Source organism: Typopeltis vanoorti, chromosome 4 (assembly GCF_054136105.1).
Source record: "Typopeltis vanoorti isolate ZY-2024b chromosome 4, IOZ_Tvanoo_1.0, whole genome shotgun sequence".
NCBI classification, from domain to species: Eukaryota; Metazoa; Arthropoda; class Arachnida; order Uropygi; family Thelyphonidae; genus Typopeltis; species Typopeltis vanoorti.
The window spans coordinates 168,014,844-168,030,578 of record NC_143552.1 but is presented as its reverse complement, the minus strand read 5'-3'; the positions used below and the strand labels follow the sequence as shown (position 1 = coordinate 168,030,578).

Sequence of the window (15,735 nt, the reverse complement as noted above, 5' to 3'; positions counted from 1 at the left end):
CATTATCTTGCATTCCGACAACTTCACTCTCTATCTCGCTACCTCTCGTTCGGCCGCACTTTACTTCCTTTTCCTTATTCATTCTTTCTTTCACCCCCTTATCAATAACTTTCGCTTGTATATCTTCGTATTCTTTCACTCCTTCAGTTTCTCCAAATCTCGTTTAACTGCTTTAATATAGAATAAATTATAAACATCTGTATTATTCACTATTTGTTAGCAATTAATGAACGTAAATTAAATGCCTAGTTGTAAGAGCTTTTTTTTTTTTAAATCCTACCTTACAATATTCATCGCGAAGAAAATGATTGGTTGGCTGGTGAGCTAGTCTATTGAAAATATCAGATAGCCTATATGGTTATTGTTACTATAAAAATAACCGTTTTATTCATATGGTTAATTAGTTTAAGTAGCTTATGCTACTACTTAAGGTAAAAACTAGGAAACATTTCACTTCGAAAAATCAGTATTATATGTTTTCACCATTACTAGAATGAGTAATTTTATTTCTTGTGTTTCATTCGAAGCACGTCTTGTGTCGCTTTTTGTGCAGATGACTACTTGATGTCTTGGTGGTTCATGTGTTATATGCGGGTGATGTTAGTTTTTGACATTTGGTATGAATGATGTATACCTGCGGAAATGATATCCGAAGTATAATATAATAGTGACCTAGTTAATCACATTTAGTGTCCTATTGCCCTTGTCAAGAAAGTGACATCTATGAGAAATTAAAGTTCAAACTTATACTGTTGCTTTTTCATTAAAATATTTACTACAGCAGCATTACTGTATTTCATTTCCAAAGGTTTAGTATCATGGAAGATCTGGGTGAGTTATTATTTTTACAGCATACCTTCGTGCATTTTAAACATTGTTTTAAAGATTATGAAGCATACATCCCTGGTAGAGATCTTCCTACGTTCGTTTAATATATTTATTGGTTGGTATGTGTGCTATTCAGGTAATACCGACATCAGGGTACTGACAGTATTTCAGATTAGTTTTGAATTTCTGCCACTACAATCATTATTAAAGTTATTATTTATGATTATTATTACACCGCATTATTGAAGGCCCCTCTGAATTATAGGTGATAATTTTATATGCAACTTAGAAATAAGGGAAATAATATTATTTCCAAGTAGGAACTTCAACATCAAGTAAGCTATTTTTGTAGACGTATACATGAAGATATAGCCCGATTACTTTTTTTTTTTTTTACACCCAAAATGTAAAAAGCAAAATAAAGATGCATTGGCAGAAATTTATATAATATTTCAATTTTTCATGTCTTATGCACAATTGTGCAACTTGGAAGAATTCGTTGTCAGTCCTCAGTTATACAGTTACCTATTTGTAATGTACATACCAATATCCCATACTGCAACTTGCTGAAAGTTTTTTAGTTCCATGGATTTTCTTTTGAGCTCAATGATATGTGTGTGTGTATTATAAACAGCATCAGATCGTCATGTAGTCAAGACTCATCACATGAGGTCCACACACACACACACTCATGATAAAAGATCCATGAACCATGACTTAAATTAAACTTGCTATGATTTCATGGAATGCATTTCACTTAGCAATCGCTTCATATAAAGAATCCACTCCTTACTCCCATTTTCACACACTCTTATTCAGCTTCCAGGATGGCCTCTTGTTCTACCTCTATCTCCCTATGCTATAAGAAAAATCTCCACATTCATTTTGTAACAACCCCCTCACCATCTTCTCAATCATATTCCCTCTCTCTTCTATTCACAAGAACTGAGGGAATGCAAGCTGCATTCTCTCAATTTGTCCTCATATCCCACATTCCACAGACCTGTCATCAACTTAGCGAACCTTCTCTGAATCCTTTCCAAACACTTCATCCCCTTGAAAGCAGTGACTAAATCTGCACACAGTAGTCCATTTGTGGCATGAACAAGGCCTTATTCAAGGGAACCATAATCTCCTTTCTTCTGCATGTCAGGATAATCCTCACCATCATTGCCATAATCCATTGTAATGTTCTTATAATTTTAGTATTGATCCCTAAACTACGTACTTGTCAACCATCACTCCGAGATCTCCCAACTTTTTTTCATCCTTCAACGTTTCTCTGTTAATTATATATTCTGCATCCTAACCAATCACAGTCTGTTGAGATCCTCCTGCAAGATCTCAGCATGTGGTTTGCTCCTCATAGTACTTCCCAACTTTGCATTGTTGGCAAACAGTTAACATATTTTTATCATCATCTGAAACTTCCAGGCAGGCAAGGACTCATTGAGGAAGGTCATGCATCACTTACACCAACTGTCATACCTTCTTTGACTTGAACACTTTGACATGAAGACTCTCACTCACTCTGTGCTCCATGAGAGAAAAATCTAGCTCTCACATGTTTATAGATCTTTATCATATTTCCCCTCTTTCTCCCATTTGACAGTGTCTTCATTCCATTCTCTAAATCTGTCCTCATAAATCTACATTTCATAATTCTGATTTCATCTTTGTTACTCTTCTCTGCATTCTTTCTACAGTTTGTTTATCTCCTGAATATAGGAGACCAAATACATGCATGTCCAGGAGCAGTAATATTAAAGCCTTGTAAAGAGGCAGAATGACTTCCTTATCCATTCATATCACTGCTTGTTTAAATGTATTAGCAGTTTTTGAAAATTCTTATCTACCTTGACTTCATGACCCCCTAGTCTCATCAGTTACTGTGCCCCCAATCCCACCAGCATAATATGCTGAGATTGAAGAACTGTTGTCCAAGGAATTACAACATTGCCCTTTTATTGGAAAGAGCAGGGTATCTGGATGATTTTTAACCAAAAGTGGCTTCATTCAGAAATGGCAGGGTTGTTTTCCCCTGTCATGGTTTTTTCCTCTTGCTCTCGCAATGACCACATAAGTCCTTGGACAGCAGTTCTTCAATCTACACATTAATGATATCGAAAGGACCTCACAAGAGATATTCAATTGTTTGCTGAGAATACAAAGATCAGTAAGACCAATCAGGATCAGCTGAGGGATCAGGAATACTACTGATATACAGCCCTACAAACTAATTTGAATAGGCTGGAACTGTAGGCACATGATAATGACTCTCAATTCAATGTTGGTAAATGTAAAATTATGCACTTTGGCTGAATGAGATGGAAATCTCAGCATATTATGCTGGTGGGATTGTGGCACAGTAACTGATGAGACTAGGGGTCATGAAGTCAAGGTAGATAGGAATTTTCAAAAACTGCTAATACGTTTAAACAAGCAGTGACATGAATGGATAAGGAAGTCGTTTTGCCTCTTTACAAGGCTTTAATATTACTGCTCCTGGATATGTATGTATACCTTGGGGTATACCATTGGTCAGCTTAAATCTGGCAGATCCTCCTCTCTAATATACACTTTTTGATACCTGTTCCTTAGTCACCTGCTTATGCAAGTCATCTCAACAGTTTAAAAGTCTCGATCATATCACCTCTCCTTCTATCCACCAAACTCTGCAGTCCATATTCCCTCAGCCGATCCTCATAACTAGCATTGTACAGTCCTGAAACCATCTTTGTTTTTCTGCCTCTGTACCCTTTCCACAGTTAATTTATCCCTTTCAAATTCTGTGGATCAAATTTGAGAACAATAGTCTAAAGTGTGGTCTGATTAGGGTCTTATATACAATGGAATTCATATTTCAATCATGTATGTTGCAGCTTATGCAACAGCCTTTCATAGGTATTTTTTCAAGCGCCTCAGCAAAGTCCAACAGTAACATATCCAGTCACTTTATCCATTTTAGCCATAACATTATTATAAAATATGATATAGCAAATTGTTCATATTTCCAGTTAAGCCTGTCCCAATATTATTATTATTCAGGACTCCATAGACTCATCATGGGAGGTCCTTCTTAGGAAACACAGTCTATCTACCACTCCTTGAACTCATTGACTATTCTTGCTCTCACCACTCTATCAGGCAACGCATTCCATGGTTCACCCACCCTGCATGCAAAGAAACCACTCTCACCTTCTTGCTCACAGCGTCCTTTCGTAACTTTCGGGGATGGCCCCTTGTCATCGCTCCATCCAGCTTTTCCAAGCAAAAGAACTCCCCAGTGTCCACCTTCTAACTGCCTCTCAATAGTTTAAAAGTCTCGATCATATCACCTCTCCTTCTATCCACCAAACTCTGCAGTCCACATTCCCTCAGCCGATCCTCATAACTAGCATTGTACAGTCCTGAAACCATCTTTGTTTTTCTGCCTCTGTACACTTATTCATCTCAAATTTGAGAACAATAGTCTAAAGTGTGGTCTGATTAGGGTCTTATACAGTGGAATGATAACTCTTATCTCTGCAGGTCAATGTCCTCCTCAGTATTATAGCAATCCTCAGGGTTACCTGAATTCACCACCTTTGCAATATGCTCCCTAAATTTTAGTTTTCTATTCAACTATCAATCATCACCTCAAATCTCTTGTCTCCCCTACTTCCTGCAGTACAGTTCCTCCAATTGTGTATGCAGCCTCCCATTGATGTATCCCAAACTTCAAGACTTTACATTTTGCTGCATTAAACAACACCCTCATTCATTTTCCCATCTGTCTAGTTTATTCAAATCCTCTTGCAGGACTGCCACATCTGCACTATTACTGATAGCCTTTTCCAGCTTCACATCATCTGCAAACAACTGAATATCCCCTTGCAATCCATTGACAATGTCAATGATATAAAGGTTGAACAATACAGGTCCCAGTACTGAGTCCTGTGGAATCCCACTTGTAACCTTTTGCTTCCTTGATGTTGCCCCACCATATCATTAGCTTACAAGTTGAAATGGCTCCAAATGACTCCAGAACCCTGCAGCACTCTGCTAGTTACTTTGCTGTTTTGAGATACCACTCTCCCATACACGACCTACTATTATCTGATAGCCTGTCACCTTTTCACCTCAATAGTTGTTTATCCAATTCGATTAATTTCAATTTCATTAGCAGCTTATCATGTGGCTGTCTATCAAAGGCCTTTGAAAAATACAAGTATACAACTGTATATGCATCTTCTCTTATGCAATGAATTTGTCACCATGTTCTACATAAGCAAATTGTAAAATTATGATCCCTCCTTAACTCATGCTGACCATTATAGAGAATACTGCTGTTATCAGCCCTATTCTGAATCCTAGTCATTACCATCCTTGCTAACACCTTAATCAGAACTTCAGGTTGGCCTATAATTTATAGCCTCAGGTTTATCTTCCTCCCTGTGAAGTGGTGTAATTTTTTTCTCATTTCCCACTTCTTTGGATCTTGCTCTGTTTCTAGTCTCATGTTAAACAGGTGTGCCAAGGGTGCCATTCATTTCCAAGAGCATTCCTTTAAAGACATGGAGTGATATACTGTCACTGGTTTATTAACATCAAGTTTATTTAATTCCTCATTTACCTCCTGCACACTATTAGCACTTCTACTATACCTTATATACTTCAGCTTCTCATGAGTTTGCATTCATAAGGATGAAATACCTTGATAAACCTCTCACTGAATATTTCAACTTTATTATTTTTATTATTCTAATGATCATATGTGAGTGGTTGAAAAATCTGTATGCACATCACTGCTGTGTATATGTGGGGAGGGCAGGTGAGGATTGAGAAGAAATTTATTGACACTTTTCTTGAAGAGTTGTAGGTTGTAGCAGTTAGGGCATATTTCATGAGGGAGTGTAAACTGTGTGCTATTTATTATTATTTATATGCCACCGTTATTATTAATTTTTATATATGTTCCTTTCTTATTCTCACTATTCCATCTTACTATTGCATACTTAGTTTATCTACGTTTTGCACTAAGAGTTTTATGCCTATGGATACTAGAAAATTTATTTGATAAGACTGTGCCACCAGTATCTTTTAATTGGCATAAAACTCAGTAATACGGCCAGTTGATTTCTCTCCCTCTTTCTCTAACACATTCCTTCAGTAAAACTTTACACAAACAGTCGTGGTCTATTTGCACTTAACTATACGCTTGGTTTCCTGCTCTTAAGTTTGCTTTTATTTAGGAACAGTGCATTGTAAAATAAACAATCAGGTGGCACCCTATTGACATATAATTAAAACACATTTATTTACATAAAAAAAAACAAAGTACATTAAATAAGCGATAGGGAGGTTACTCTCTCTCTACCTATCCTTATATACCTTTGATATAAAGAAACATACTTTCCCTTTTCAATATTAGATGACTATACAATGTAATTACTCTGTTACTTCTCTGCTTAAAAAAAAAATCACATTGCTGAGACTAATTTATTCATAAAGAGATTAGCTAGCTATGGCAAGTGATCTTAAAATTTATATTCCAGTAACAACAAATCAGAGGACTCTTATAGATATTTCTTATTACTATTTCTTATCAGTCCATCTATGACATATCTCCTAGATTACAAAAAGAATGTACATAAAAGGATGTAACACACTTACAGAGGCTCTTTGTCACGACACCTTCCAAAGGTTCTGCATCAAAGTCTCTGAGGTTTTTCTTTCATCTCAGGCCTTAGGTTTCCGTCTGGAGAGTCTTGCATCAGGGGGCGTTTCGTCGGAATATCAGCAAGTCTTGGACTGCAATCTTCCCGGTGCCCAAAAGCTCAGCCAAGAAGTTTCAGCATACAAGCTTGAAGATCACTCTGCAGCTTTTGGCTTCGGTTGACTTCCTGCAGCACTAGGACATGCAATTGGCACTTGGCATTGGCTGTTCTCCCAATTTTCCTCTGGCATGGGTTTGCCGTAAAGTCTGGTCCTTTGGGTCCGACTGCTTCTGGTTCTCTGCCAACCGCCTCTGACTCTCTTCGGTAACAGCGCTTCACCTCTACCTTCTTCGGTAACAGGACCTTGCCTCTGCTCTCTCGGCAACTGGATCTCCTCCCCCCCCCCTCTTTGTCAGCAACTAGACCTCGCCTCTTCCCTCTCGGTAACTGGACCTGGACACTTCTCACGATGTTCATCTCAGTCCTCTTTTATTTTTGACTTCTTGGGACCTTGCACCAAATGTTGTAAACCCTGAAGAAATCGGCAGTTCTTGATCTTTTTGTTAATGCCTGTCTTGTCGGGCAGCAGAAACTTCTGAAACTAGCGGATCTCTTTGATACTAACTTTGAAAGTGTTCATGCGCAAAGCCCGCAAACAATATTCTCACACACTTGATCATAAACAACTTTCTTGTGCTCTTATACATAGCTATTATACAAAGTTCCGATGGCAAAGCATTGCCTTTGTTTTTGACATTCTAGAAACTTTAGTTAAAAACAGTAAATACAATCAATTCACATAGGGTTATTTACATTAATATTTAAAATAAAATACATAATGACAAACAAGGTTATTTTTGTAACAGTTCTCATGAGACTTGACCTCTGTAAAAATCGATGTAAAGCACTTTGGTATTTCTAAGCTACATCGAGTTTTACAGGAGACTGTTCCAGAGGTAGTGGCAATAAAAGGGGACAAGGTTTGGTTTGTTTGCAGTTGCACAGAAAAGGTTAAAACAAGAGCAGCTGCTGCTCTTGTTTTAACTATGCTAGGGTTTTAGGTACACAACCCAAAATATGTCAGTGGTATTCTAAGAATGGTGGATTGGAAACTTCTCTAGTGTTAGTAGCTGGGTAGTGTAAAGTAGTATTCAGAGGAAGCTAATGCCTAGTTTTTTGGATGCTGAGAAAGCTATTGATGTGATGTGTTTATGCCAGGGGAAGGCTGGAGTTAAATGTTAGTGCAAGCAGAGATCTGAACCTGTCTGGTGATTGGTGTATTACTAAGGGTAAGTTAGCTGAAATCCTTTTTGTTAGAGAAAGGGCAGGACTTCATTTTGGTGGTATTGAAGGTGACCAGATTGTTCTCACTCCCCATAAAGGATTGTATGCAGATCAATGTTTAAGGTACTACTGAGTGTAGATGATCTTGAAGCTAGGTAAGTCAGAGCACCTCAGGTTTGTCGACCAGGGTGAATGGAGAGTACTATCATCAGAAAAGCTGTGAATAAGATTACTAGTCATTTATGCACAGTAAAGCTTAAATGTCAAGAGCAACAGCACGTTTCTCCAAACCCTTCTGTGCCATGCATCCAGTTGTGGGTGATGTGGGCTAAGAGAATCAGCCATGGACCTTGAATGACAGGATCCAAGCTGGTGATTACTAATTAATTGTTGGGCCTGTAGGTAGCGAAGAAGTTAACTACTGATGACCTTGTCCATTATTTTGGAGAGGATTTAGTTGGTGATTAGTTAGTTGGTAGCTTGATGCTAGACTTCTGTCTTCCTTTTTTAGGAATAGGCTCAGTATACGATTGCTTCCATGCAATGGGACATACCAACTAAATGTCCTCCAGAGCTAACACCTGTTTTGTATCATCTCTACAGTGTTTAAATACAATTGGAGAGATGCAGTCAGAATCCAGAAGACTCTTTGCTATCCAAATTTTATAGCATTCTTCTGATTTCTCTTTTTTTGACTTAAAACTATAGGAAGCATTCATTACTTAGATCTGATATCCTCTGCATCAATTACCAATCTACTATTGTCATCAACTAACTTCATCCTCCCTGTGATGTCATTCTTTCTTCTCCTTGTCACATATCAAAAGAACTCATTAGGATTTTTTTGGCTAAATTGGCAAATTTCTTCTCATACTGCACTTTTGCTGTCTTAACCAACTGCATCATCTTCCTGGCCTGCTCTTTGTACTTATAACAATGTTGGTAACAATCATGCATCTGATTGTTATTACCAACATTCATCTTGTGTTGCCTTCTTCTAGATTTCTTGCTTAATCCTTTCTTTCCCCCACTTCGTTCTGTTATGGCCCTAACTTATCTTATGATTTTATTTGCCTTACAAATTGCCTTCGTCTATATTCTTCTAACTTCTACTTTCAAGACATCACCAAAATTTCTACTAATATCTGAATTATTGCTCCCCATAGTATCCCTAGTATTTGTATTTTAACTGCGCCCTTTGGGATATTTAGTTTAGGATATTTTATACATAAACAGAGAAAAAGAACTCAAATATCTGAAAGTGTAACTATTGCAGTCGTGACACTATTTCTTGTTACTCAACATTAATTCCTTAAACTTCCCGTTTCTTAACATTAATTCCCCGCGTGATTAGGCTCGAATGTTTCTAAGCGGTGCATTGGATTAGCGATATCAGACAACTTTTTTTATCATTTAACAAAAGGTTTATTATTTCTCTAAACATGGTACATATCAAAATACTCAACTAAATTACTTACACACTAAAATTAGCTTAATAGAAGTAGTTGGGCTATGATTCGACAAAAGTTACTACGATCATGCCGCCACAAAGTTTCATACAAAAACATGAATTCACTTAATATGGACAAATTAGATTACCACACACTATTAGATTATTCAACTTCAAGTACACTAACAAAATCATTAACTACTCTAGCACATACTTATGACAATTCTGATTCTCTACACATCACACTAGGCATTCAAATTCCTCAGACTACTTGATTACTCCATTCACACTAATCAAACTCAACATTAACAAAACCATTTGCTTCATTAACACACAACTATGTCATTAACTTTCCTTTTACAATATAGTAGGCACTCAAGATTCTTAGGACAATTAATTATTCACAAATTATCAACTCTAGCTAACTTACTTTTAACACTCTCTATCAAATTCTAAAGTCCTATTATAATTTCTCCCTAATCACTTTAACAGTTCCGTATTATGACAATGGTACCTATCACAAACAACTTCTAGTTAACATAAGACAAAATTCACAATACCTTTCTTTAGCTTCACTTACGGGCCTTTACCTTCTACTGAACGAACTTGCTTGCATATCTTCTTGCAATTCAGGGCTATATAAACATCTGCGCGGTCGGCTGTACTATCCGAAACGAGGACATCGACATCTTCACAGTTTCCTATGACTCCATGGTATATTTCGCTTTCTACATAGGAATATGGGAATAGCTTTCCCGCTCACCTTCGATTCCTTGTTGTGGCATGAGGATATAAGCCATATCTCTCCACTCAGGAACACCGTGAAATCCACTAGAAAACCAAACTAAAACCACCGCGACTATCCAAACGTTTCTTCTCCTCTGGCAAAAAGGCAGAAAGGCCTAAAGCCTCCTTGACTATCTAAACGTCTTCTCCTAAACCCAAAAGAGCCTACTCCTTGAAAAAAGCCTCGAGGGGGGGGGGTTACCAACCCTTTTATAGCTGCTCCCCTAACGGCGTCCTTTCTTACTTCTCTTTCCCGCCTCCTACTTGTTTTCCGTCTGTCTACCAATTGGGTAGCATTTTGCCGCCATACGTCATTTTGATCGGCAACTCGTAACGAAGTTTCTATCCGGGTATAGGCCCTAAGCGATATTCCGTTATTTCTCTTGTTAGCCTCTATCTTAACCCCCTTTTAAACCTTTTCTCAGAATTCTACTTAATGCTTAATCTGTAGCCTCTTACATAGCGTATTTCATGACTCATTCTTTTATACTTATGTACTTAACTCTTTTATTCTTAATCGCATTACTATATTCTTAGTTAGCTACTTATTTAATACAAATTCCTTGTTTAGTCATAATACATCTTAATACATTCTTCTCTTTTGTTATCTTAACTAAACAATAGACCTTTACATTTCACTCAATTTATACTGGATGCAAGAATATTTTATTAATTAAATTATTCCTTTTATGCAGGGTTTTTATTTATGTTATTTATTTTTTTTATGTTACACCATGATAACTGAAAATATTATATTCTCAAGATATCAGGTGTAACAGTTCCAACCTTAATTAGCATTCTGTAATAAACTCAAGACATTGCGCTAAGTAGACTGAGTAAGATCTAAGTAGATCTTACTCAATTAGCATCTCCTTTTCACTCGCCTCTTCTTTCCATTCTCCAGCTCCCAGTTGACTTTTATCACTGGGCCTGTTGTTCAAAATATATCCCTTCTTCACAGAAGTTCTTATTGTACTGGTTGCAACCCAGATGATCACCTCATGGTCACTCTTGCCAACTGGGGAAGATTAGACAATCCATTCACAATCACATCCTCTGATGATGATCAGATCTAAGACCCTTGACCTTCATTTGCCCTCTGTTACATATTGCCAAATATAGTTGTCCCTTAAGAAATTTATTTGCATTACTATATTTACTCGAATATAACTTGCACTTTTTTCCCCAAAATTAAAATTAAAAAATTGCGGTGCAAGATATGCGAGGAATTTTGTAAACTAAAGTTTTTCAGGCAAAAACTAAATTGGCGTTTATAATTATATCCTCAGTATTGATTAAATTTATAATTGTGCACATTATATATAAAATGAATGCATTTAAATTTTAATTATCAAAGTTATTTGTACGATCGGCCAATAACCTTCATCATGTGATATATTTGAATCTTTAGCGACAATGCTTTTGTAATTAACTTAAAACACAGTTCCATTCTTGATTGTCCTTTTATCATTTTGGAATCATAAGATCGAGTTTATCATAACTTTGAGTTTAAAACAAGCACTGTAACTTGATCCATTTCTCCATATTTCAAGCAAAGATTACTAGTAATTTACAAGACTTGAGGTACATAATGAACAATCCTTCATGAATGACTAATGAGAAGTGAAAGTAGAGCACGAAACAGACAGCAATGGTAGGCCAGTAGAGATAGAGCAGCCATGAAGACGAGCATATGACTGGTGTGGTATTAACAAAAGGTCATGCAACTCACTGACAATTGTTGAGTTGAAATGCTGATTCTCTTCAACTGAATTCCAAAATATTTGAAACTGCCATAATATTCACTATATATTTCTTAGTTTTAATTTTCACGTCGGAGTGGTGTTTTGCCTGTTTATTGTTCTGATGGGACTTCTCATTACTGCTTCCTAATATATATTACACAGAGTGCAAATGTCTCTGCACCTTATTCGGTGATACAATAAAACTACTTGTTTTTCTTTCCTCTGCAGTATAAGGGCATGTTATTTACTACGGCGAGCGATTTACTATCACCCCAACGTGAATGTGTTTAAACTTATTTTTATGTGTGAGGTATGTGTGAAATTTTTAATTTTATTTTTATAAAGTAAAATCAGGGGTGCGAGTTATATTCGATAAATACGGTATTTCTTGATGGTATCTCTTCATTCCAATCAATCTTGCTATATTTAAAAATTAAGAAATCTTGCCGAATTTCTGAATTCGACACCGTTACAGACTACCTATCTCACAAACCATTGAAATTTATTATTTTTTTTTTGTTATTTTGTTACTTATTCACACTTGACTTTTAGATACTGTAAGATTTGTTTTCTAAAATCTAACGAGTAGAATCCTATTTTAGAATGTAATGTGGACCACATATAGTGAAATGCATATGTGGATTTTGTTTGAATGCAGCATAGTGGGTTTGCTTGACTTCCCAAAGCCACACAGATAAAATATATCAAAAATATAAGCTGTTATTCAATGTTATCCAAATGTTATATTAATTAAATGATTACTTTGCATCCATGTAATTATTGACTTGTAAACATGCCAAGGCTGGTTTAGTGGTTAAGAGCAAAGCCAAATAACTGGTAGGAGAGCTCCACATAAGCTTTAGGGAATGCAGAGAACTGACTGTGGTTTCCAACTTAATGTCCAATACTTGCCTTCGTGTAGTATGTCAGTAATTGTCTACAGGGTACTGAACAAATAAAGATGGTATGGCAATTTATTATTATTATTGTATGGGCACCTCCATGGAGTCTGAAGATTCATTGCAGAAGACCCAAATTATCCACAATCTGTCATACCTCTCCTTGAACCCATTAACAGACAGAGTGCTAACAACTGACAACTGTGTAACCCATTTCATTTATTCACAACCCTCCAAGTGAAAAATCTAGTCCTCACTCTCCTACTAACACTTCTACTCAACCTCCAGGGATGACCTCTTGTTCTGTCCCTTTTAGCCAAGTACTCAAACAATTCCCCTGCATCATTTCTATAAAATCCTTTAAGTAACTCAAATGGTTTTGTCATATCCACTTTTTTTTTTTGCCTATCAACCAACTTCTGCAGCCCACACATCATCGGTCTGTCCTCATAGGAAATGTTCCACAGACCACTCACCATTTTGGTTGCTTGCCTCTGAATCCTCTTCACCACTTCCTCATCTCTAAGATGACAGTCCTTCTTTCTGCCAGACTTGACCCATAGTTCCACAAACTTTACATCATCACTTCTGCATAACCTGCATATTGATTCATTTGCTACGAGTGCTCTCCTCCTGAATTTGCCTCTATCATTATGTAGCAGGAGACTTACAATCTTCTCCTTCTCGCTCTTCATTTTAGCTTCATCCAACATCTTCACATTCTTCCTCATAGAATACTTCTCCCTTCTCAGATCGTTAGTGGTAGCTACGACAATTAATTCTTTTGCCTTGCCTTTTGCATCAGGATGGCATGACTAATATCATTAATTTTTGTGCCAGGGAAACATAATTTTGTTATACTTTCATTAAGTACTCTTCTGATCATAGTCTCCCTACATAATTTTCTTCTTACCTTGTTTTTCTCATTTGCTCACGGGATCTCAATTTTTACTTCAGACCACCTGCTTCTCTCTCTTTTCAGGCCTGCTAATCTCTTGCTGCTTCTGCAACGTTTTGATTTTGCACTTTGTAACACAGAGAAGCGTGCTATTTCCTTATTTGGGTCTATTTCGTTCTCCTATATTTCAACCGCCATACATTTAGTATTAATTCCAACATTAACATTTTCCATTTTACTGCGAATACTGTACTTTACTAATATATAAGGCAAACAGTCTTCTGTCTTTCTTTAAACCAGAAACAAATATGATAGCACAGCATGAAGTTTCATGCTGGCTGGGACATTATCCAGATAAACAAGTTCCCCGCTGTTTTCATCGGAGAACCAGAGTTAATGATGAAAAGTCATCTATTAGAACAAGCACAAGGTAGAAAGAATTGAAGCTCTGTCCCATCAGTGAAAAGGAAATTGACCTTGTAGAAGAACTAGAGAGAAGTATCACATGAACATAATTGAAGTTAGTGAGACAAAGAAAAAAAAAACGGAAACAGGTGAGATCCTATTAAATAATATAGGATGTTATACACTGGTGTCCAAAATGAACTACATTTTTAATCTGTATATAAAAATTTTTCATAACTACAGCCAAATGTGGACATAAATTTACTGTATTTACTTGAATATAACTCGCCCTGTGTATAACTTGCACCCCTAATTTTACTTTATGAAAAAGGAAATGAAAAAGTTTCGCATATACCTCGCACATAAAAAAAAAAGTTTAATCATGTTCATGTCAGGGCGATAATAACTTGCTCCCCACAGTAAACAACACGCCTTCCCCAATGGTCACTATTCTGCAGATGCAAGAAAAGCAAGTAGTTTTATTGTATCACTGAATAAGGTACAGAAACGTTTACAGTCTGTGTAATATATTTCTCAATAAATAGTGCAATTAGAGACAACTGGGATAAAAACCAACACTAACTAATGAATCACATGTCCCTTCCCATAGAAACTATGCTGTGTATAGACTCGAGTGAAACCATATGTTGCACTGGCAGACAGTATCTAACTAAAAACTATTGTCCAATTTTCAATGTCATTAAGATATCACAAAAGTGGAAGCGGCACTCAAACAACCAGCAATAAAATTCAACCAGGGGTTGAAACTTTGTGTGAGTTAGCCCAGTAATGAGAAGTTCTGTTGGAACGATAAACGCCAGATTGTCTGCATACGCAAACTTTCGGGAGGAAGTTTGTGGCATGTCACTAATGAATAAATTAAAGAAGAGCGGAGCTAGTACAGAACCTTGTGGTACTCCATTTTTTAGTACTTTAAAGAGGCTATTTTTGTTCAGTTGTATCTTGAATTTGCATTTTGATAGGTGAATCAACTATAAGAACAATTTTAAACAAAGCTGCTGAATACAAAGAGAAAGGTGAGGCTGCTTCAAGGTCATCATGCATGCTCTTGAAATCAACGTGTTATAATGATTCAATTAGAGAGACTTCTCTCTATATGGATTGAAAATTGTAACCAAAAAACAGATCCGACTAAGCACTGACCTTATTAAATCAAAAGCATTAAGTCTTTGTAACCTTGAAAGAAAGGGCTATCAATGATGGAAAAGAAGAATTCTATGCTAATGCCTGGTGGTTTGAGCGTTTCTAAAAGAAAACATTGCCTATATAATGTTCTAATCGCAGGTGAAGCTGCAAATGCAGATAAGGAGGTGGCTGCAAATTATCCAGAGATTTTGAAGAAAATTGTGGAAGAAGGAGGCTGTTGTGACCAACAAATATTTAATGTCAATAAAACCAGCCTTTTGTGGAAGCAAATGCTTTCCAAGACTTTTCTGGCCAAATCAGAGAAATCTCAGCCTGGTTATAAAGTCGCAAAGTTGAATGAAATTACTGCTAGCAATATCCAAGCTGTTTGGAAGCATATTCTTCCACATTGTGCAAATGATTTTAGATGTTTTTCAAATGAATAAGTTAATTAAATCTCATTCTGAGAAATTAAGTGATTCTGACCTGCTAATTTAGTTAGTTAGCCAATCTCATATGGAGGTAGCAGGGTTTTTTCTCCTGGAAACTCAGGATTTTCATCCTGCATACAGACAAATCGGCCCTTCAGAACACA

The 15,735-nt window shown here is 36.6% G+C and overlaps 1 protein-coding gene across 1 annotated transcript in view; it reads left to right on the top strand.

The window, feature by feature from the left end:
* Positions 1-427: 427 nt before the first annotated feature.
* Positions 428-15,735, top strand: part of LOC150107833 (paxillin-like) — a 344,681-nt gene continuing 329,373 nt past the window's right edge. Inside the window, exon 1 of the mRNA XM_090392082.1 lies at positions 428-831. Coding sequence (XP_090248208.1) covers positions 819-831 — 13 coding nt within the window. The 5' untranslated portion in view covers positions 428-818. The remainder of the gene's footprint in view (positions 832-15,735) is intronic.